The 23,948-nt window shown below is 41.4% G+C and overlaps 1 protein-coding gene across 1 annotated transcript in view; it reads right to left on the reverse strand.

The window, feature by feature from the left end:
* The window catches only part of MEI4 (meiotic double-stranded break formation protein 4), an 80,757-nt gene extending 64,448 nt beyond the window's left edge, over positions 1-16,309 (reverse strand). The window contains exons 1-3 of the mRNA XM_086631975.1: positions 15,835-16,309; positions 14,960-15,091; positions 10,815-11,063 (exon numbers count right to left, since the gene is read on the reverse strand). Of these exons, the coding sequence (XP_086488101.1) occupies positions 10,815-11,063; positions 14,960-15,091; positions 15,835-16,309 (856 nt within the window). The remainder of the gene's footprint in view (positions 1-10,814; positions 11,064-14,959; positions 15,092-15,834) is intronic.
* Between the last annotated feature and the right edge of the window lie 7,639 nt (positions 16,310-23,948).

Consider the following 23,948-nt stretch of genomic DNA (forward strand, 5'->3'; position numbering starts at 1 on the left):
GTCTCTCCTCCCTCATAAACTTCTATGTGTTTAGCCCACCATTGTTGCCCTGATCTGGAGCCAAGCCAAACTTCTGTATATATCAATGCAAAGAAATATTACCTCACATATTCAAACATTTTGAAATAATAACCAAAAAAAAAAAAACAAACAACCAAACAAAAAGCTTTCAGGATTCTCCAAATGAAGAAATTTTAGAAGCTGTGTATCCCACACTGTGCTTCTGCATTTCCATGTTTTTTATAACCAGCTTGGAAAAGGAAAATTTTCTTGTTTAAAGCTAAGGCATTTCATGCTGACATACTTTGTCTCATTTCGGAATAATATCACAGAAATGAATATAGGACTGAGTATCTAAAATTCTCAAATTAATTGTGCAACACCAGGATTTAAATGTTTCTTGTAAGGCTTAGAAGCATACACTTCAATTTATTAGGGATTTTGTTTATATAAAACATCTAAATATTCAGAATTCAGTAAGAACTAAGAAGGACTTTGAGGACATAAACTTTCATTTTTAGGGGATTTCTGTAGAAGACAGCACAAATCTTTTGCAGTTCAAGTCAAAGAATACTTGCAGCAAAGATACAGCAGGATTGATGATCAGGTGATGAACACACAGACTTGGGTCAGTTAATGCTCATCAAGCAGTTTTCATGACAAAAGATCTAACATATGCTTTACAATATGGACCATATCAATGAGATGACTGAAATTTGAGTTTAAAGCTAGATAGGGGATATTTCAAGATATTAAGTGAATTAATGTTACCTATGAAGACTCCTTGCCTGAACTGGTAGTACTGAACTGGAAGTACTATGTTTTATTAAAAATGCTTTGCATCTTCAACCAAACTGAGCTTTGCTAAGGGACAAGAAGTATCAGTCAATGCTGACAGCAATGATCTGAGTGCAATTGTAATGAGTTGAAGACTAAAATGAGCTCGACTCCCTCACAAATCAGCTAGGGTGTGCATTGCTAAAAACGTCTCTTTCCTTGAATACAACATGGTACAAATGTTTGGCTTTCATGTTTATACACCCAGAAGCCCACAAAGATCTGCTTAAGAAACTGAAATCTAAGTTTGAATTAGGTTAAGGTTGCCCAAAGAGGTTGTGGAATCTCCATTCTTAGAGATACACAGAAGCTGTCTGGACATGGTCTTGCACAACTGGCTCTAGGTGGCCCTGCTTGACAAGGGGGCTGGACAAGATGATCTCCAGTGGTCCCTTCCAACCTCAACCATTCTGTGATTCTGTATTTCCAGAGAAAAATTTGACTGGTCCTTAGCTTCCCACAGTAGACTTACAGGCAAGAGGATCCTAATTGCCATGGCCACACTTCTTAAATAGTTTTTACCATACATATTCAGTTCCTCCCAATGCTATCATTCTGTTATGCAGAAGAAAGGAAGTGAATCTACACTAAACTATGAATCCCACTTGCTTTTATGAACCTTATTCCTAAAAAATCACTATGCATCTTATCATAGATTCATAGATTCATAGATTTCTAGGTTGGAAAAGACCTTAGAGATCATCGAGTCCAACCATCCCTAATCCCCATTAAACCATATCCTCAAGTAGATCATCCACCCTATTCTTAAACACATCCATAGGCTGCTCCCTGGGCAGCCTATTCCAGTGGCTGACAACCCTTTCAGAGAAGAAATACTCCCTAACATCCAACCTGAATCTCCCCTGACTAAGCTTATACCCATTTCCTCTTGTTCTATCACCCAACACTAATGTAAAGAGCCCTTACCCACCTCCCCACCGTCTTTTCTCAAGTATTTGCAGGCTGTAATCAGGTCTCCCCTCAGCCTCCTCTTCTCCAGGCTAAACAGGACCTTGACAGGCTGGAGAGGTGGGCCCGTACCAACCTCATGAAGTTTAACCAGGCCAAGTGCAAGGTCCTACATCTGGGTCATGGCAATCCCAGGCACAAATACAGACTGGGCGGAGAATGGATTGTGAGCAGCCCTGAGGAGAAGGACTTGGGAGTACTGGTGGACGAGAAGCTCAATATGAGCCGGCAATGTGCTCTGTGGCCCAGAAGGCCAACCGCATCCTGGGCTGCATTAAGAGGAGCGTGGCCAGCAGGTCAAGGGAGGTGATTCTCCCCCTCTACTCTGCCCTCGTGAGACCTCACTTGGAGTATTGCGTCCAGTTCTGGAGTCCCCAACATAAGAAGGACATGGACCAGTTGGAGAGGGTCCAGAGGAGAGCCACGAAGATGATAAGAGGGCTGGAGCACCTTTCCTATGAGGACAGGCTGAAAGAGTTGGGGCTGTTCAGCCTGGAGAAGAGGAGGCTCCGGGGTGACCTTATAGCGGTCTTCCAGTACCTCAAGGGGGCCTACAAGAAAGATGGGGAGAGGCTGTTCAGGAGGGCCAGTTGTGATAGGACAAGGGGTAATGGTTTTAAAATAGAGGGAGGTAGATTCAGGTTGGATATTAGGAAAAAATTTTTTACCATGAGAGTTGTAGAACACTGGAACAGGTTGCCCAGAGAGGTGGTGGATGCTCCATCCCTGGAGACGTTCAAGGCCCGGTTGGATGAGGCCCTGAGCAACCTGATCTAGTTGGAGATATCCCTGTTCCTTGCAGGGGGGTTGGACTAGATGACCTTTGAAGGTCCCTTCCAGCCCTAACGATTCTATGATTCTATGATTCTATGAAACAGCCCCAACTCCCTCAGCTGCTCCTCATAAGTTTTATTTTCCAGCCCCTTGACCAGTTTAGTTGCCCTTCTTTGGACTCGTTCCAGGAGCTCAATATCTCTCTTAAAGCGAGGGGCCCAAAACTGGACACAATATTCCAGGTGCGGCCTCACCAGTGCCGAGTACAGGGGCAGGATCACTTCCCTGCTCCTGCTGGTCACACTATTCTTGATACACGCCAGTATCCCATTGGCCTTTTTGGCCACCTGGGCACACTGCTGGCTCATATCAAGCTGGTAGTCAACCAGGAACTATACAGGAACTATACAGGAAATTAAAATAATAACAAACCCTTTCTCTTGCTGGGACAATTAGGTTGTTTTTGCCTCTGAAGGGTTCCTTAGACTGAAAACTGGAAAGAAAAGGATGCTTCTTGGGTCCCTTTGACCCAAGTATGTGCTTAGAACAGCTGTAGCAATGCCATCTAACAATACGGACAGCATTGGCTTTCAAAGGGAGAAAGTTTCCACAACCAAAACAGACCTGTTATAAATGGAAGGCGCAGTACTCTGAGATGTCAATGAATCATTACACTCCAGCTGGTGCTTTTTCCAGATTGCAAATTAACTTATTTAATTATCATGGAAAGGCCTCAGCTTTCATAAAGTTCCCCATTGTGTCACTACAATTACGGGGAACAGATTTATCTCATCATCATATTCCAAGAGCCATATTCCCATAAATCTGTGCTAAATACATTTTAACTCCATTTTTTGTCATCTCACATATCTGTTCTCAATTCTCAAAAATAAAACACTTTTTAGGCTGTGAGAAATTACTTGCAATGCTGCCTACTTGCATTAGTACCACTGGTGGAAGCATGGAAGTACACCAGTACACTTAAGATGTCAAACGACAGTTCATTTTTGAAGTACTGTCTGTCTGACACTGTCATGCCTTAGAGAAAAAGTTGAGATGACACTTAGACTGGGCTGTATTTACAGATCTGTATGGAGAGAAGGCCACTTTTTTGTGGGCAGGGGGAGAAGAGAGAGGGAGAAAGAATCTCTTCCTGCAGAAACATCGCATCTCGAAGCATCAGACAAAAATAATCAGATCTGTTTTCCATGGCAACATCAAACTAAGTGTTGACTGCTGCCCAATGGGGAATCCTCTCACCTTGGAAAAATGAAGCTAGAAAAAGAAAGCAGCCAAAGATACCCCACAGAGACTAACAATTCCTCTGAAACTGTTGTTCTTTTGCATTCTTTGCTTCATGCCAAATACCAAAGGGGAAAAAGTGGTGACAGGACACAGCAATCTGTAACAGCAGCTCATTTAAACATACTGACCTGAAGAAACAGCTTTTACATAAACATAGCATGATAACTTGCAAAGTCTAGTCTACATTCCTCTACCTTACTACCATGCCATAGGAACTAAAATCTTTGCTAAGTCCTATTCACGGCAGCTGTAAACATTTCACACCTTCTAGGGAGGGAAGTAATTTCTCCTAATAGACTAATATGTTCTTAATGTTATTATTCAGTCTGATTTGGACTGCTGCTCCCTCCAATAAGGAGGAAGATTCCTTTATAAGACTCCAGATAACATATTCACTGAGAAATCTGCATATGTTTTGGTCTGATCTTTCTGAATGTATCTGAATGGTGTCTCTTTGAAAATGAGCTTAGAAAAACATAATCTATTATCAATTATCTTCTCCCACCGCTCTTTTTAACGTAAGCAGGCAGAGGAAACATCACGATTTAAGTCACAGTGGAAAGTTTTGCCCTTTCAGAGGTTTGAAATCAAATTATTCAGAAAATATTTTGACTGGCTATCACTCTTCCTGCTCTCATCAAAGCAGGACTTATCTGATTCCTCTTTTGCCTACCAAGGAAATGCTGGGGCTTTAAGCTGAGCACACAGAGTTTCTTCCTTTCCCTACTGAACAAGAAACACCCAAGCCATGACTTACAGGGAAGTGGAAAGGGAAGAGGTGGCTGAATTTTGTGGCCCAAAACAAGGCTGCTGGTAAATCAGAGTTGTGTATTGTTCATAATCAGTTTTACTTCAGCTGATGAGATGCTTGGTTCCAATTCTATATGTTTCTGCTTTAGCAGCAAGTTTAAGCTTCCAGCAAGAAGAAAGGAGACTGAAGTATCTTCATGCATACTAATCTACAAAGGAAATCGCTTCCTTTTTTCACATATACAACTAAATGCCTCAAGAAATGCACTAAATTAAGGAGCGAAGCAGGAGATACAAAATTCTTTTTGTTGCTGGCTCTTATTCCCTAAAGAGATATAAGCTGCTTCAAGTGTCTTGACACAGGAAGCAGAATTTAGGGGACAGTATCCTAAAAAGTCAATCACAGCCTCAGGACACAGTTAAAAAAAAACAGACATTCATGTTAATCACATTCTGACTCAGAGTTCAGCATTTCCCTAAACACACAGACACATTACGGTAGGGTGGGCTGGCAGCCATATGCTACTGCGGAGGATAAGAACACAGGAGGCAACTTCAGGGCATGGCAGATGAAGTTTTATTGTAAATGACCTATAAAAGGAAGAATAAACTAATTCTAAAAAAGGGGGGGTAAAGAATCTGATTTTATTTTTTTTTTAATTAGAGAAGCAAACAGTTCGGTAAATTCCTATCCACTGTGTAAGAAAGGAATAAGATGAACCAAGATTGAAGGTGATGCTAAGGAAGAGAGAATACATACTCAATACAAGTTTTGCTAAAAATGTACTCTGGATAACTGATTTGGAACCCTTCAAGAGTATCAGTCTAAAGCAACCGAGGCAATAAACATCCATCCTCTAAATTGTCATTCCTAAAATACATGCCTGGCAAAAAAGAGTAGAGTATTGCATTTATGCCTTCTTAGGTTGGAGTAACAGCTGCAGGCTTTTTAGATCTCTTTAACAGAGGCTGCCAAGAAACAATATGATTGTTGATTTGATGAGCTGATAACAGCTAAGGAATTTGTCTTAGAGGACAGGTGCTTCAATCTATGAATCTGTCAATTCATCAATGCTTTGTAAAATGCTTTGTCTTTTCATATAGCTCCAAAGCAAAGTGACAGAATGCTCAAATATCTTCTATTCTTAGTCTTGGAATAACACCAATGAGTTTCTCTCTTCCTCTCTGTGAAATCTCATTCTGAATCAAAGAAAGGCAAGAAACTTTGATTAATATGAAATTTGATTTTTTTTCTACTCAGGGGCATAGTTGTCAGGACAATATTGGCAAGGTGAAAAATAATGAACAGGCAGTTACAAAAAGATATGCTTCTCCTCCTCCTCCTCAGATGGCTGATGTACAGCCAAAAGCACCACCATGTAAAAGGAACACCAGTGTCCTTGTATTAGAAAGACAGCTGGACATTAAGTCAAATAAGGAACTTCCAGATACAGCATCATCAGTGAATATAGACGACAGCAACTTTATAAACAGCACATTAAACAGTAACAATCCATACTACCAAACAGTTTACCTGTGCTTCTCCTCAGCAAGGAACCCTCAACTTTTTTAGGGTCTTTGAGGACAAAGAACTAGTCAAGTGGGACAAAAATAATTTGGATAGCATATCTTTAAAAATGGATACTTTGTTCTTTTTCCTTCATACGCTTGTGCATCCATACTGTGTGCAACTTGACATGGATTAGGAAAACGGGCATCATAGCTTCAAAGAGCTCACAAATTTCTCACATCAGGGAAATAAAACTCCATGGGCAGTCTCTAATCATTCCTGAAGCCTCTGAAAGACCTACTATTATTATTACAAACAGCAGGTGGGAGAGGAAAGCTCTCACACTCAGAAAGCAGAGCAGGGAAGATACAGCTGCAAAGTGAACCTTGGTAGAAGGACTCGAACTCTTCAGCTCCCAATAGGCAGCAGCAGACACAAACGGAGTGTCTGATCCTTACTGCATGAGGTTTTCTGGTGCTGGATTTTGTGACATCCTGGTATTCTTGCATCTATAGAATTTTAAGTGGAACACAAGAAAGTTAAAGAAAAGCTGAGAGTTTGAATTCTTTTAAGAGATTGCATTGTTTTAGGCAGAACATCAACTTCAGAAACAAGGCTGAAGAAATGAGAGGAAGAGGAAAAGGATCCATGATATCTGTATATTACTTGGCCCTAAGAACAAGCCCAGTCATCCCTGGCCCTAAAGAGAACTTTGGTGTGACAATAGGTAGCAAACTTAGGTAACATACCATCAACAACAAACCATAACAATGGCGTGATGGATCTATAATAGCCTTCAGGTGAACAGGATGAAACACCACTTATACCACTTTTCCTCTCAACTTAGATTCGAGCTCCTTGAGCCCTTCTATCTCAGCAGTAGCCAATCTTTACCTTCTAATCCCCATGGGCTTGAAAAATTTCAAAACTGGTACAATATATGAGAGAGGAAATTTTTTCTCCCAAAGCAGATCATGTCAATTGTAGAGTGGCCCCTATTTCAGGTAGCCTTTGCCTCTACTGTCTTCCTTTAAATGTCAACCACAGGTGTTCTGCTATTAATATACATCATCAATTGGATCACCAGAAGAGTGCACAGGTCTCACCAACGGATATCCTGTCAGGTATCAGTAACAAACTGTCATGGTTTTATGGGGGTGGGGGTTCTGGTGGCAGGAGAGGGGCTTTGCTCCCTGTGACCTCCCTGGTTTTGGAACCAGGTTAGACTTGGTTCTGGCCACCAGATCGGACTCCCATTCCCCTCGGGGTTGAGCCAATCAGTGCCTTTGCAAATTGCCCTATTTAACTCGAGACAAAGGAACCGGAAAAGGTGCTTTGCCCAGGAGCAAGGAGAGAAGGGAGGAGGGCACTGCCCCCACTCCCTGGCTCCTGGCCGGGCAGCTGCCTGCATCGGGCCAGCGCCGCCCACTGAGGATGGCGGCAGCAAAGCTAGCTGGGGAACTCGGGGAGCACCCCACTCCCGGGGTGCCCACTGGGCTGAGTTCACCCGGAGAGGACTGAGATCTGAGAGAAACAGCCGCATCGACACCAGGTCAGTGAGGATGGAGCGGTTGGAGGTATGCCAGAGCTGAGTTTCCCCTGCAGCTGGTGGCGAGATGGCAGGCGGCCCCCCTGCAACCAGGACGGCCTCGGTGGAGTAGAGACCCACTCTCAGCCCGTGGAGAGAAGATGCCTGAGCCTGCCGTGTTGGGACGCACGACAAGGTAGAGAGGCATCTGGAGTCTGTGTGACAACCCACACCAGAGCGAGTGGCTACAACTCCCTAAGAATCTGAGACTGTGGTAAAGCCCACACTGGGGCAATCCATGGGGAAGGATTGTTTCCTGTGGGCTGGACTCACGCTGGAGAAGTTTGTGGATTTTTCCTCGTGAGTAGGGGATCCACTGGAGCAGAAGAAAAGGGTGTAAGGACTCCTCCTCCTTTAAGAAAGAAGCAGCAGTAACAGCACGGAATGAACTGACCTGCACTCCCCCAGTCCCTGCCCCCTGCGCCGCTGGGGGGAGGGGGCAGAGCCAGGAGGAAAAGGAAAGGGGGGGGGGGGGGGAAGGAAGGTGTCGGTTTTAAGATCTGGCTTTGTTTCTTTTTATCCTCTCAAGTAAGCGGTTTTGTTTCCCTTTGTCCTTTTAAGTAACCATTAATAAATTGTTTTGCTTTTAAGAAAGCCAAGTCTGTTTTGCCCGGAACCATGGTTGGTGGGTGCTCCTTCTGTTCTTGTCTCAGCTCTCAGTCCCTTTATTATATTTTTCTCCTCTCCACTTTACTGGAGAAGGAGAGACTGTGTGAGTTTTAGTTGCTGGATCAGCCACGACACAAACTTTATTTGCTCAAAAGCAAGAGACTGAGTATTTGACAAACCCAAAACTCCAGATACAGTCAAAAGAGAGAAATATCACAAAAAAATGGCTGTCTCAAAGTTAGACTCCAAAAGCTTGAAAGCATCCTTTCAATGTTAAGGAAAACCTGTTTGAAGAATTAGAAATTATGATACCGTTCAGATTTTCCACATATTTCTGCTCTCTTACACTCAAGGGGTTCAGAGAAACTGAAGGGGAAGACTATGTCCTACTCCTCTTGGACAGCATGTGATGCAGGTGGAACTGATGTGAACTCCCACAGATATTTCAAAAGTCAAAAGGTTTTCTGGCCAACAAGTTTATCAACAGTCAAATCATAAACAAACATTTGAAGGGAAAAGCAGCTACACATTAATCCTCCCAATTAGTAGGGTGTTGATTTTGTACCTCTGAGAAACTGAAAGAATATAGAAGGATTACAGATACCACATACTCATCTCTACTACTTATGATTCCATTAGCTAAACATAGACTGAAGTTAACATTTGGCTTCACTGAAAACTGAGACTTGGTCAGCTACCCAAGGTATGTTTGAACAGGCTGCTGACTATGAATTGCAGCTTACTGAAGTGATTTAGGAATCATGGGACTTCTTCTAACTCAGTCAGCCTATTGCTAGCAGAAGGGAGAGGGATGTCTTTTGCAGACAATTCACTACATCCATATTAGTCAATACCACAACAGGTCAAGTAAACCATAAACTGTAGAGCAAGCATGCTATTTCCCTGTACAGATAATGAAGAAAGCACAGAAAATTTAGTGCAGCTGTAGACATCTAAAATTATTCAAGATTTAACACATTTTAGGTCTGTGAACAAACTTCACATCCTTTGGAAGAGACGTTATTTGCCAAGTACAGGTGCTTTCCTCTGCCTGTCTTGCAACTAGAAGACCTTACTTTGGCAAGTGAGATGTAAGTATTGTTCAGTCCAATAGCTTGGAGTAAAGAATCTTTAAAAAGTTAGACTTGGAACACAGAAGTTGAAGATTAATTGATTTCATTTCTAGTGTTCGATACGTTCTGCTTAATCCACAATTAGAATACTCTCTCCAAATATCAGATGTCAATAAATCTCTCCTGATCATATGCATCGTATGCAATCAGTTCTTTAAAACATTAAGACACCTGTTGCAAACTGCAGCTTGAAAGTTACTTTTACTTCTAAATTAACTTTGTGTTTGGAATAGGTAGCAGAGAACAGACACATAAACGATAACTATGTATGAACAGTCATTAAATCACATTTCTAGAGAGAAAAGTCTATAATAATAATAAAAAATAATTAGAGCTCCAAGCTAAAGTCTAATACATGCCTGCTCTCAAAGTTAGAATCTAGAAATATTTTCACACAGCAATAAAGAAGCTACCGTTTCAGTACAAAAGCATTCCAGTAAAGTCTCATCAAGTTTTCTATCAGAGAACCTTCTAAAAATATCAAGTCATAAAGCAACTAGCTAGACATTTTGATTTTAGAGATTCCCTCAACAGTGAACTGTCTCACTCCTTCAGCGCAGAGCATTTTGACCTCCATCTCCCGGGGGAATATCTCGCCAGAGTCTGAAGACATCCTCCACTGCCTGATTTCCAGGCTCATTCTGTGCCATTAATCTCTCAGAGTGAGAATGCCTCACTCCACACGCACAAGTCCGGGAAATAGTGCTGTTGGAGCTTCCCTGCCAACCCCCCCACCCTCTTCATATTCTTTAACTAACAGCTTTCCTGAATCCTACAATATCAGACTCAAAATATCTCATCAAAGGTCATAATAAACATTCACAGTATTCACAGTCTAAATACATTAACAGAGATGGCAGACATATAGTCCTTTGCCTGACCAACCTTCCCAGTATACATATTAGGGGTTCATGCTTTCAACACATTAGGCTTAGCTTCTGATCTTAAGCATCTTTAAAGTGGTAAAAAAATACACAATATGTTTTTAAGACGTGTTCCAAATGTAAAAAGGGTACATCAATAGTCTTACAAACTAGTAAGGTTTTACTAACTCTGAGGTTAGAGAGTAACACTTTGTATTGACAATTTGGCTGGAATTATTCTGTATGATACATATTGATTCTGAAGGTTAAAAATATAAGTTCTGAGCAAGCATCAAATTCTCAAGCTCCAACACATTACAAATGAATTGTGTTCTACTACTTCAGGGCTTTGTGAAAAATAGAAAGCTGTACACTGAAAACTCTCGTATCTACGTACAAGAAATGGTGCAGGCAACATGAAAGCTGTTTGTTTCCTTGCTACTGCAACATAGTCAGAAATTATTTCAGAAACTTACCATTTTCCAAGCAGAATCTTGGACAGATCTTGTTCAAAAGTAGTTCCTGACGTAATCTAAGAACTTCAGCTTCCAGCGCTTCAACTTTCGATTTCCATCTAAAATCTTTTTCAGATACAGTTTTGGCAAGGTGCTCAGTATATTCTTTGCAACTCTTCCCTGATGGTTTTGAGTGGATAATTGCAAAAGCCAATGCTAGTTTTGATATTTTCAAATACCAAGCTTGATTTTCTCTTCCACGTTGGATTTCTATTACATTAGAAAAACAGAAAACAAAAAAATAACTTCACTATGACTCTAACTAAACAAATTATGAACAGTATTTTCCTGGCTTTGAAAACTCTTCAACACTGAGACCAATTATTTTATTTCTAGTGTATTCCTAAATCATCAAGAAAAAGAGTAGAAATATAAGCATCTGTGCACAGTGTGAGAACAAAACATACATGAGCTGCACTCCAGCTATAACGATAAAATTCAGGCAGTGTTTGGAAATAATTGTGGAACTAGCAAGCACTTCAAATAGGATTATTCTATCAAAATTTTAAATGCAAATGTTATCGTCACTAAAACAAAGATGAAAACTGACACACAACCTCCCCATCAAAAAAAAATTCCTACACTCATGACTGAAGAAAGCATATGGCGTTATTTACACTTAGCTTAAACACAATATATACACTTTCTTGAGAGTATACCAAAAACTCCCAGTGAAGAATAGATAAAACTACTGAGTTTGTTGTTAGTGTCTGTTTTGGACATCTGGTATTGCTACACCTGCAGTTCTAAGACTACATTAAGCCTCAAGCCTGCATAAAGGTCTATGCAGACAGCTTCAAAGCCATGCAAGTGGCTAGTAAGATAAGTGAAGAAAACAAGTTTTTATCAGCTCTGTTACAAACAATGAGGACGGGGCAAAAGGCATTATAAGCATCAGAAAAATAAAAGTTTTATCTAGAGGAATATATCATGGGCAACAGCACAGGACCTAGGAACAGAAAAAGAAAAAATGAAATTAAAAATTAATAATATCCAGCCTATCTAATTAGCAAAGTTATTTTTTTCTTAATTCCATAGTTCACTATATTTTTTTCACTTGAAAACACATTATTTCCAGAATAATTAAAAAAAAAAAAAAAAATCACTTCCTACATTTTCATCTTGGCCTTGACATCTAAAAATTGCTCATAATGCTATTTTTCTCGTTATCCAAGAAAACTGCAAGGTAAAAACTATAAGTTGTATCTCTGAAACAGTCACAGCACAGGCTTTAATAAGGTATTTTATGTCATCCCATCCTTTCCTCAGATCACCTGCTATCACTAAGCTGATTTCTTCTTTTGGTTCTCCTCAATTTTGGACAGTAAGTCACAAATCATCACATAGCTATTTATCCATCAGGGGTACTCACAGAAAGAGCTGACTTTTAAATATTTCTTTCACCTTTCAAAGACTTCTGAAATGCACAAACAATTCCTGTTCATTCCTTGCATGCTGTCCAGTCAGACACACCAGTCAGTTACACTTTGAAATGCACAGAGCACAAGGGATAAGATTGCAAAAATTCCTTGGCACCTATCTACCTGCAGCGATGTTTTATGCTACTGTTCTCCACTTAAAGCACTACATTCCTGCCCTATCTCAAGGCAAAACCACCTAGTCTAAGCCACCAAAGCATTCTTAAAGCTAATGAGTGAGTAAGACCTTAGAAACCGAACTATACCTTCTATACCCACTGCTTAAAGTAGTTAGGCACTACATAAACGATACTTTTTGCAAAATTTCTTACTTGTAAAAATCTATTACACACAACTTTTCCATTCATATCTAAGAATTCTAGTGAAAAAGCGGAAGTTAATTCTCTCAGCCTCAAAAGATCTGCATCTCTGCGGGATGACAAACTAATGTAAGGCTCTTGTTTGCCTTATACATCAAAGGAAATGTTTTACAAATACAGAACCATGCAAGTAATTGAACTGCCTTCAAAGCTGTGAATAAGATGAAACACATGGAACCACACTGAAAAAAGAGTAAGTAGTAACAGTAAGGTATCCAAAATCATTGGCTTTGAACCTGAAAGGTGCTCCCCAGATTATCTCGTCTTCTTAATAAGAAGTTTCATCCAGATACTGCTCAAACAGTGTCTGCCAAGCGTCATTCTTACAAAGCTCCTTTGCAGAGCAAAGCCACAAATTAAAGCAGGCAGAATAATGTCTTACAAATGGTGTCACGTTTTGAGGTCAAAAGACCAGTCTATCAGCTCCTAAGTCAGGTGAGACCCTTGGGTCCGACTCCCCCTGCCCTCTCTTGGCAGCTCAGTGAGTTGGAGGGTGATTCGTCTGGCTTATCGTGGGATCCGTCACTAATAGGCGAACAGGAGGTAATTTGGCCAGTATACCAGCTCCCATGTCAGGCGAGACCCTTGGGTCCGACTCCCCCTGCCTTCCCTTGGCAGCTCAGTGAATGGGAGGGTGATTCGCCCACTTATTAGGGGTCGTCACTAGTAGTACTATGGGCCAGCTCCTTATAATAATTCAAAAGTTTCCAGAAACATGCATATATATATTTTATTTGTGACAGAATACAGGTTCGAGGATAGCCGGTGATGGTGACTGACTACAAAAACAACTTTAATTGAAATACTGCAGTGATAATATAAAACGATTACTGATCAGTGATAATATTAAATAGCTAGCAAGATGTCAGTAAGTAATTAAGTAAGTGCGCATAACTCAGTGTTCTTACCCAATAGGCGTCCCTATGGGGGGAGAAGAGAGGTTCAGCCCGTCGACTGATCCCAGACGTTCCGATGGGGGGGCTTCTCCCTAACATCCCCTTTGTTTGCTGCCATTTTTATACCTTTTTGTATCTTTTAGGTGGAGCTCGAGTGACTCTAGTCATACACAACTTTTATTAGGATTGGTGTAAATTTCTCTCGTGAGGGGTGTTCACTAATTAGGATTGGTGTAAATTGCTCGTTTGATGGGTGGTCGCAGCTCAGAGATGGGTGGGGGTGTGATTTAGTAGCTGAAGGGCACAATTTCGCCATCACTGCTGAGACAGCGGTTGTGATTCACTTCCCTCAATGGCATTTTTATGGTTATCTTTACCAGGCGCCTCTCATCCCTGATAACAGGGATGAGCCGTGATACCTCCGTACCACTCTACTCCCCATTTCAAGGGTATTGCGTGGGCCTTGTTTGTTGTTTCTTGTCCCCGATAACAGGGATGAGCCATGATACCTTCGTATCACTCTCCTCCCCATCTCAAGGATATTGAGGCCTTGTTCGTTCCTCGGAGTAGCAGCTGTGTTTCATGTCAGAGCTGCTCTAATATTAGCTGAATTCTAAGGAACAATGTTCTCCCATTCCCCATCGATTTCAGTCATTTTCCCACATAATCCACCCCGTGACTATAGTCACTCGAGTTTCACAATGCCTAAATAGGTTTGGGGATGCCCATAGTGTGTGGGACATTAACTGTGTTATGCGCACTAGATATGGATTCTAAATAGGTTAAGCTCTTCATCATTGTCCAAATTCTCACGTACACCACTGCCAGTAGAACAAAACAAAACATAATCAGGACTAAAAGAACAACAACAGGGTGCAGCATTCTGTCGAGAACTCCTGTAGCAGTGGGTGACCATCCAAAGAGGGTATCCCACCATCGGTGTTCTGCATCTCTTTTAACCCGTTCCAGGACACGGTGTATTGCATCGGTGTCATGATGTATGGTAATTAGAGTTCTTTTACCATTGTCCTGGACTCGCGTCAGCAGTTCCTTTAGATCCTGGTGTTGTAGTAGCTTTCTCATCAAGGTAAGATTCATTCCAATAGGCACTGGTGACAGTTCCCGAATTAGGGCGAGATTTGCTTGCAGCAATTAAGAAGATATGACTGGTGCTGAGTAGGTAAAATCGCATCCTACAATTTCAACAAAATTACACACACAAAGATTTGAGTAGTTTTTCATATCTACAACAACATTGTCGACTGATACGGAATTACACAAAGATCTAAGGCACACACAGCCCTTGCTGATATATATGAGTATTGTCTCGGTGCTTTCATTGGGACGGATTTCAAAATGACAGATATTCTGTTCTGTGTCAAGACAGGTGTCTTGGGCCTGGATGGTATTACCTTCACAAATGAATCCTTGTTGTTCTCGCACAATACATGTGTCAATATCAATTGTTTGCCATTTGTTTCCATTTTTCCGGGCCCATGCTCTATGCTCTAGAGCATAGAGTATGGTTCCGTTGTGATTCAATCCTAATGCAATGATGGGGTGTACTGTGAATACTGAAGCATTGTATATAGTCAGTACGAAAGCTGTGGCTGTGTTGGTGGTGGAGTCATAAGTGAAATTTACTAAGTACCACCAAGATTGAAATTTTCTTTCAAAGTCAATTGCATTGTCCCAAATCACTTTTCTAATTTCAGTGGGTAAGGTACCTTCTTCACCTTCCCTTATAAAACTATTGATTAGTTCCCAAAGCCAATAGGGAAAATCATAAAGGATGCTCCAATTTATTCAAGTCACTGATTGTGGTGACTAGTTTGTTCATCAATACTTCAGAATCTATGATATTTAGATGCCTTGTATACAGTCAATGTTTGTGTAGGTGTATCTACTTGTTCACGTGCAGATCATTCAAAGTACCTGTAAAAGAAAAAGAAAAACACGCGCTCGGTTGCTAATACAACCGGCAAATGTAGTTAAAATGTTCTGAGCAATGCCAGCAGGTAGTGGTGTGCCTTTGTGGCTACCCACTTCTCTGCTTGCACTAGAGACAACGGGTCTTTGTGGCAATGGGAACCATGTTCACTGAACTCTCATTCTACACAGATAGGATCCATCAGGTGGATGAGACCGAGTTGTTGAAATAATCTCAGTCCTTTTATCAGGACCTCTAATGCATCTCCATGCTGGTTGGTCCAGTCCCATGATCTGCCTTTTTTGAGCAAATCATACAAGGGACGAGCAACAATGGAAAACTTGGGGATGCGTTTACGCCAGTAACTTAAAGTTCCTAGGACTTGTTGTAACTCCTTTTTGTTGGAAGGGTTTTGTCCATGCTCTATTTTTTCCAGGGTGTCTGTGGGAACAGAGGCAGCTCCTTTGATCCACCAGACTCCCAGGAATTTGGCCTCTTGGGCTGGCCCCTGACATTTAGATGGGGGTGTTTCCAGGCCCAAAGCTGTTAACTTTTCTTTTATGACATCCATTGTCCGCTTGACTGCTTCTGGGTCCTCACCTCCAATCAGTATATCATCAATGTACTGATAAACAGTGACGCTTGGAGGGATAGGAATCTTTGTTAAAACTTTTGCTAATGCATTATGTGCAATAGTAGGAGAATGTTTATATCCTTGAGGCAGTCTGTTAAAAGTATACTGTGTTCCCTTCCAAGTGAAAGCAAATTGGGCTTTATCTCTTTCTTCCAGAGGGATCATGAAAAACATGTCTTTTACATCTAAAGCTGCCATTCAGGCATGAGCTGCCCCTTGAATTTGGGTTACTAATTCTGCAATGTTTGGTACAGCTGCTGTTAAAGGTGCAGTGTTAGCATTTAACTGCCTGTAATCAATAGTGAGTCTCCACTGCCCGTTTGGCTTTTTAACTGGCCAAACTGGAGAATTATAGGGTGAGTGAGTGCGTGTAATTATACCTCGCTCCTCTAGATCTTTTACCACCCCGTCAATCCCTGCCTGCACTGCAGCTGGCAAAGGGTATTGTTTTGTGTTTGTGACTCGGGATGGAGGCAGGGGAATAGACACTTCTAACAGTTTCAGGCTTACAAAGTCAGAGCTGACCTGCGCCTGATTCTTGTCACTTCGTCCTGCAAAGCTCCACAACGAGCCATCAGGTAATTTCCATGTCCTTCCATATAAGAGATCAAAGCCTAAAATGTTAATGTTGGCAGCCCCGACTAGTACCTTAGCATGGGTTAATTTCTCCTCCCCCGGCAGCCATAAAGTTACGTTGGCTGTCGGCCACTCGTTTACAACTCCTCCAATTCCTACAACTTTAACTTTGCGGCGGCTGGGCTTTATGTTTAAATCCTCGGCTGTTTCCTCAGTTATTACAGACATTTGAGCGCCTGTATCAACGAGGAAATCTGCATAAATTTTTCTCAGTCCAATTGGAATAGATATGATTGGGTCAGAGAGATTGTTATTGAGCCATTGTGTAACTAGTATCTGCCGGAGAGGGTGGCTCATTGTCCTCCCCGGGGATACATGTTTTTTGGCTGGGATTCTGATAGATCAATTAGGTCTTGTTGCGGTGCAGAAGGAGCGCGTATATTTTGGGGTGGAGGCTTATCGTGCGGTTGTCTTTTGCTGCTATCACTATTTCTTGCCGCAGTTAGAGATTGAACTAATTTGCGGAGATCCTCCATGCTCATGCCTCGCAGTAAATGCTGAGGCACTCCTAACTTCCGAGCTTGGCTCCACAAATGAAATCGGTCTCTATTATTTTGGAATTTTTTCTCAAATTTAGCATTTGGGGTAGTAAGTTGGTGGACTCCTCGCACACGATCTGCAGGTTTCTCTGGGGTCGTATTGACCCAGCCTATTCGGCGCCCATAATTGATTACATCCTGTACAATTTCATTCCAGGTCATTACAGGAGTTGGCTGTTGTCTGCGCCGTGAATTTGCATTTCTTTCAGTGCTGACTTGTAAACGGTCCTGTATGGCCACTACATATGCTTTCAGGCCATCAGGGAGACCGCGAATTAGGGGTCCCAATCGTATTGGATCAATGGGAGCCGACATTGGGGATTTCATTGCCAGATCTCTGTTATATATTGCTTGTATACATGCTGCCTTTTGCACCGACGAGGCCAAATCTGAGAACCCTTTAGTGGTAATTGTTAGCGGATCGCCTCTCTCTCGAGGATCTATACCTCCTGCCCAGTGTGCCGCTCGTGCAGTTAAAGAGTAGACATGATCTCCAGGTGTAGTGGTTAGAAATACGCCAGAGCCCCAGTATCCTTCTGCCTCCCCCTCACTTAATAAAATTCGATCTCCCCCGGTAAGGGAGACTCGACACACATATTCAGTTTCTGACTCACCCGGGCGTCTAGAGTATTTCTCTTGTAATTTCGTTAACTCAGTAGGGGACCAGGGTGCTGTTCGCATTTTAGTGTGAGTTTCATTGTTGTCAACGTAAGTTTCGGTCTTAATTATTGGTTTTAAAGGAAGTGGTTGAGAGTTGGGATCGGGGGTCTCCGTGAATTCGTCATCCTCGCTATCACTCCAGATGTCCCCGTCCCAATTCTCAGCATCTGTATACTGTGCTGATTTACTGATGTGTCTGACCGAAACAGAGGACTGTTTATCCAGCAACTCTCTCTCTCTGCGCTGTGCTTCAGCGAGCAGAGTTTTGAGGTGGTCCACTTCTGATTTAAGGTGGTCCACTTCTGATCTAAAGTGATCATTTTCTACTCTCATCAGAGTTTTAGTATAGTCCAATTCGGTTTTAAGTTCACCAATTTGGTTTTCCAGTTTTTCTTTCGTCTCCCTCTCGAAAGCCAATGATGATTTTAGTACCTCGTTTTCTGATTTCATGGTATCGTATTCTACATTGGCAATCTGTTTAGAGGGGGCCGAAGAATCTTTAGCTTCCTGTTGTGCGCAAGACAAACAGGCTCCAAGCACAGCACAGATGACTCCCTTTCCACTTTTTCCTTTCCCTATTTTAAATCGCTGTTCAGCCTGGCATTGTTCAATGCGTTCTATTATTTTCTCCTCATCTCTCCAATGTTTCTGAGCCCACTCTTTCCCAGCTGGGGAAGGGGCGCATTTATGTTTTTGTAGCAGTTTATCCATGGCTATCCTGTCCATGACGCCAATTTTACTGTCACGTTTTGAGGTCAAAAGACCAGTCTATCAGCTCCCAAGTCAGGCGAGACCCTTGGGTCCGACTTCCCTTGCCTTCCCTTGGCAGCTCAGTGAATGGGAGGGTGATTCGCCCACTTATTAGGGATCGTCACTAGTAGTACTATGGGCCAGCTCCTTATAATAATTCAAAAGTTTCCGGAAACATGCATATATATTTTATTTGTGACAGAATACAGGTTCGAGGATAGCCGGTGATAGTGACTGACTACAAAAACAACTTTAATTGAAATACTGCAGTGATAATACAAAACGATTACTGATCAGTGATAATACTAAATAGCTAGCAAGATGTCAGTAAGTAATTAAGTAAGTGCGCATAACTCAGAGTTCTTACCCAATAGGCGTCCCTATGGGGGGGAGAAGAGAGGTTCAGCCCGTCGACTGATCCCAGACGTTCCGATGGGGGGGCTTCTCCCTAACATCCCCTTTGTTTGCTGCCATTTTTATACCTTTTCGTATCTTTTAGGTGGAGCTCGAGTGACTCTAGTCATACACAACTTTTATTAGGATTGGTGTAAATTTCTCTCCTGAGGGGTGTTCACTAATTAGAAATGGTGTAAATTGCTCGTTTAAGGGGTGGTCGCAGCTCAGAGACGGGTGGGGGTGTGATTTAGTAGCTGAAGGGCGCAATTTCGCCATCACTGCTGAGACAGCGGTTGTGGTTCACTTCCTCGATGGCATTTTTATGGTTATCTTTACCAGGCGCCTCTCATCCCTGATAACAGGGATGAGCCGTGATACCTCCGTGTCACTCTACTCCCCATTTCAAGGGTATTGCGTGGGCCTTGTTTGTTGTTTCTTGTCCCCGATAACAGGGATGAGCCATGATACCTTCGTATCACTCTCCTCCCCATCTCAAGGATATTGAGGCCTTGTTCGTTCCTGGGAGTAGCAGCTGTGTTTCATGTCAGAGCTGCTCTAATATTAGCTGAATTCTAAGGAACAATGTTCTCCCATTCCCCATCGATTTCAGTCATTTTCCCACAAATGGCTTTCACTGCTGGTTGATCGTTTTGATATCTCCAGAGACTACTTTGCAAAAGTTTTCTGATTCACCTCCTCAAAAAGGACAACTAAAGATTTGCTTTGTGCTTTTTAACATGCTTTGTCAGTACTAGCATTTTCCTTTAAATTACATTGACAGAAGTTGCAGAAGGACCAACATTTCAGAATGGGTCAGGAGATGGTATCTAATTTCACCTTTTTACGAATGTTCAGGTGTTTTTAGCATTAGAGAGTCGCCATCGATACCTTCTTTTCTATCATGTTCTGTTTATTTCTACTCACATGACATAGTATTACTAAGAAAAGTCAAAGTTAATTGTTTGACCACTGATACTTTACCACTATGCACTTTACACATCTCAGCCCACAACTCTAAATCAAGTGATTTAGAGTAAAAAAAATCCCCAATAAAAATAAACTGGTAAGTAGACAAGTATTACAAGGAACTGAAATAGGAATAGTTCAGACTGAATTTCTGCAGCTCAAGGAAATTTAGAAATGTGAAATGCTACTGTAGCAGTATTTTTTCACCACTTATTACCAAAGAGAGTTACTTTCCTGTTTTGTTTTAAAGGGGACTAACACATTTTAAGCAGAGCAAAAACCTTACTGCACGTGCTAATAATACAACACAGATAAGCAAAAGGTACTTTCACCCTCAACATGCCAAAATGCTGTTTCCTAAAGGAGATGTATCTCTAATAAATCACATAAACCATGGTATCTTACCTAATTTTCCCTTAATTCACAATCAGTAAAAACCTTAAATAGCATTCCACCTTAACACCTAGGACATACAGTTAAGTAATGAAATGTGGATTTTGAGGGAGGCTTTTTTCTCTTTAACATCTTGTACAGACTCACTTCTACAGTAGTAGTGCCTTACAGTGAATGAGTTTAATGAGGTGCTCTTACTCTGCAGAAAAAGAATCACTCCTTTTCTGGAATAATTACTTGTAGAGATGCTGTTTAAAAAAAAAAAAAAAAAAAAAAGCAGCACAGATCACCAAGTCGGTTCTTAGGAACAAGACACAAAGCAGTTTTTGGAGAAGAAATTCTGTCGAAATCTGAAAATCTCCTGTTTAAAACCACATAATTAATGGTGATATAACTGCATGTATGCACAGGAACAGTGGATTTCATAAAGATTTTATAGAGAATATACAGCCCTCTCACCTCCTTTCTGTTACTGTCACTACCACCATCTCTCTTCTCTTTTCTTCTTTTATGATCATGAGAAGAGAAGTTTGTGGAACAAAAAGAATGAGTTGTAAGAGTTGATTCAAGCTTTTCACACTTCCCTAAAGGGACAACTACTCTCTCAGAAACCACTGTAAAAAATCTCCTAGAAAATAAGACACTGGATGACATTGTTAGAAATACGGGATGCTGGCCAACTGTGCATTAGCAAAAATTGCACAGCAATCTGTTGCTCCCAGGAAGTGCTGCACTGAAGACCACCAAATGCGAATGCATCCCACTAAAAGCATATTGGCAGCTACAAGAGTTTTATCAATAATATTTTTGCTCATATCAGCACACAAATGACACCGATGGTTAGGTAGAAAAAAGGTTTAGAACTAAACCAGAAATTTTCCTTGATTGGGAAGAGTACCAGGACAAGAGCAGCAAGAAGTCACCAGTCTAACCCTAGCGGCTAATGCCAAAACTATGTCTGACACCAACTGGAAGGATGAAAAATTATCCACCAAAACACATCTGGCACCCAAGCTACTCAGCAAGAATAACTACTTGCTAACAAAGCTCCATTTGTGCGTTTACTCAGTGTTAAGGGAATCAGTAACCCCTCGCAAGGTCTGCTAGAAGCAGAGTGCAGCACCCTAACAACAGACACTGTCCGGTGACAAATTTCCTACGCAGACCCCTCAATCCATAGTCTGACACTGGAAGTGTGCTCAGAGGACAGGATCGGCTAAAATCGCTGTCAAACAGGACTGGCTCTCCAGATTTCCAACACAAGAAAGAGAGACCCCCTGACTCTCTCCAGCCTTCCAACTCTCATGCAGGGAGAGGGTACTGAGGACTCACAGTTCTGCCGAGGTCCTAGCTGTGGGAGGCTGCTGAATAATCATTCAGTTGTTGAAAAAACTACAAAAGAAGTCATCAAGTGTCCTGTACAGCTCTGTGTTAGATAACCAAGGGGAACTAAGAGGTGGTGTAAGATCCTTTGAGGACTTTAGACATAAACAGAAAGAACCAGAGTAAATCTGATTCATAAACACTGCCCTACTCCACCAACCTGCCAGTCCAGCTGGTTTGCAACTGCATTTGATGCAGCAGCTCATATTACACCATCAACTACAACAAGATACCTTTCTGGTAAGTCTCACCTTGGTTTTGACACTGTCTGCAACACGTGGAGAGGAAATAATTCCCAATAATTAGAAAAAAAAAACCACACTATTTTCATATTATCACCTTTTTAGTTCGTTCTCTTCTCACTTGGAAACTTCTTATATTTAACTCCACTCCAAAGGTCAAAGGTTTCACATTATTGTTTAAAAAAACTGAACAATTCAAATCATTCATTGATATTAAAAAACTAAAAACATACATTAAAGCCATAAAACTTGTATCTAAACTTGAACCATTCATTGAAGTCATTTTAACAAGTTATAAAATCTATTTCCAAAAAACCCACAAGCCCATAAAAGTGCTGTTTATGCAGTTTCTACTTAGTGGTCCCCACTTTCATACTGATAGTATTTTGTCAAAGTCTGGAAGCTGAGGTCCAACATGTGACATCTTCAACAAAGACAATTCCCCGAGCCCACTACTGGCACAAAAGCATCTCTTCCTCCCCTAGCACTCTCTTAGCTGTCAGAAGATGCTGTTCCGCCTCTAACCTCTTCACTGTTTCTTTTTCCACTGTTAACTACACACAACTGAACAGCCCAGCCCCTGAATGCACAGCAGCTGCCTTCACTGCTGCACATACCTCAAGAGGAAAAAGAAATACTCCTGGATGCTATGTGGGTTTTTCTACCTCATGCCAGAATTGCATTAGTGTCAACAAGAGGCTGACAGGGATAAAAATAATTTTCTGTCTTTAACAGAAGTGCAGGGATGATCTCTTTATTATTCTTTGCAGTAGTACACATGAACTAGAGGAATCAGCCTCCCAAACAGGATTAACCTGGAAAGGGGTAGAGTTAAGACTGCAGTCAGACCAAAATGGACTGCTCCCTGAGGAAAAAAAACAGAGATCTTGAGACAAGCCTCCCCCAGCTCCTGGGCCCGTGTCCGTCCGTCCGTCTCTCTCACCCAGCTCTGGGTTCCTCCACCCAGAGGGACAGTAGCGTGTGCCGCACCCAGCCATCAAGGGATGAATTTTGCACAGGTGAAGCCTCCACTCTAGAGCTTTTAAGAAGTATTTCAGGGGTGTTTATGGATAAGGGAGGCGAGTAATTTTTGATAATTTACCTTTCTGAGTGCTACATACAGTTTTCTAACTGACCTTGAAAAAGGGGAAGTCACAGAGTGATGGAGGGAAGGAGGCTAAGTTATACTGCAATTTAAAATTATAAGGCACCTCAAAATAAAACCAAAACCTAAACTTGTCTGAAATAATTCAACATTTGAGTAATATTTATGTCACAGGCTTGCACACTTTAGGCATGATCTCTAAGTTTGCCCATGAGATTCATGGCTAATAACGGAAGAAACTTCTGCAAATGTCATAGACAAAACTTTATTGGTTACAAAAGGACATTTATTTGCTATTCAGATCATTATCATCTAAGATTGAACATTTTAAAAATTAATAGAGTAAGACACAAAATAGACTGTAACTCAATTTAACCTCCATTCAAGGCCATTCAAGGGCTTAGTCTTCTTAACTTTTGAAATTGATGGGACATACAAAAGGATTTGTCAGGACAGAAACAAATTGCCATTCACCACCACTACACGGCTAAAATCTTCAGACAGTCCTAAATAATAGTATGTAACAAATGTCCAAAAAAATGTTTTCTTTCTAGATTTGAGTGTACGGTTTGTCTTTAAAGGCATAAACATAATAGGAAAAACGATTTTGTTGCCATGATTTTTACTTTAACAAGTCTGTCAGTTACACACCAGTGAAAAAATTACCCACCTCTTTGTAACCTCATCGTGCATTATACAATAGCAACCAAGGTAATTGACTCACTATAACAGAGCACAAAACAGAGCACAAAGCGCTGCGAGTGCTC

The sequence above is a fragment of the Tauraco erythrolophus genome, chromosome 2, assembly GCF_009769465.1.
Source record: "Tauraco erythrolophus isolate bTauEry1 chromosome 2, bTauEry1.pri, whole genome shotgun sequence".
NCBI lineage: Eukaryota > Metazoa > Chordata > Aves > Musophagiformes > Musophagidae > Tauraco > Tauraco erythrolophus.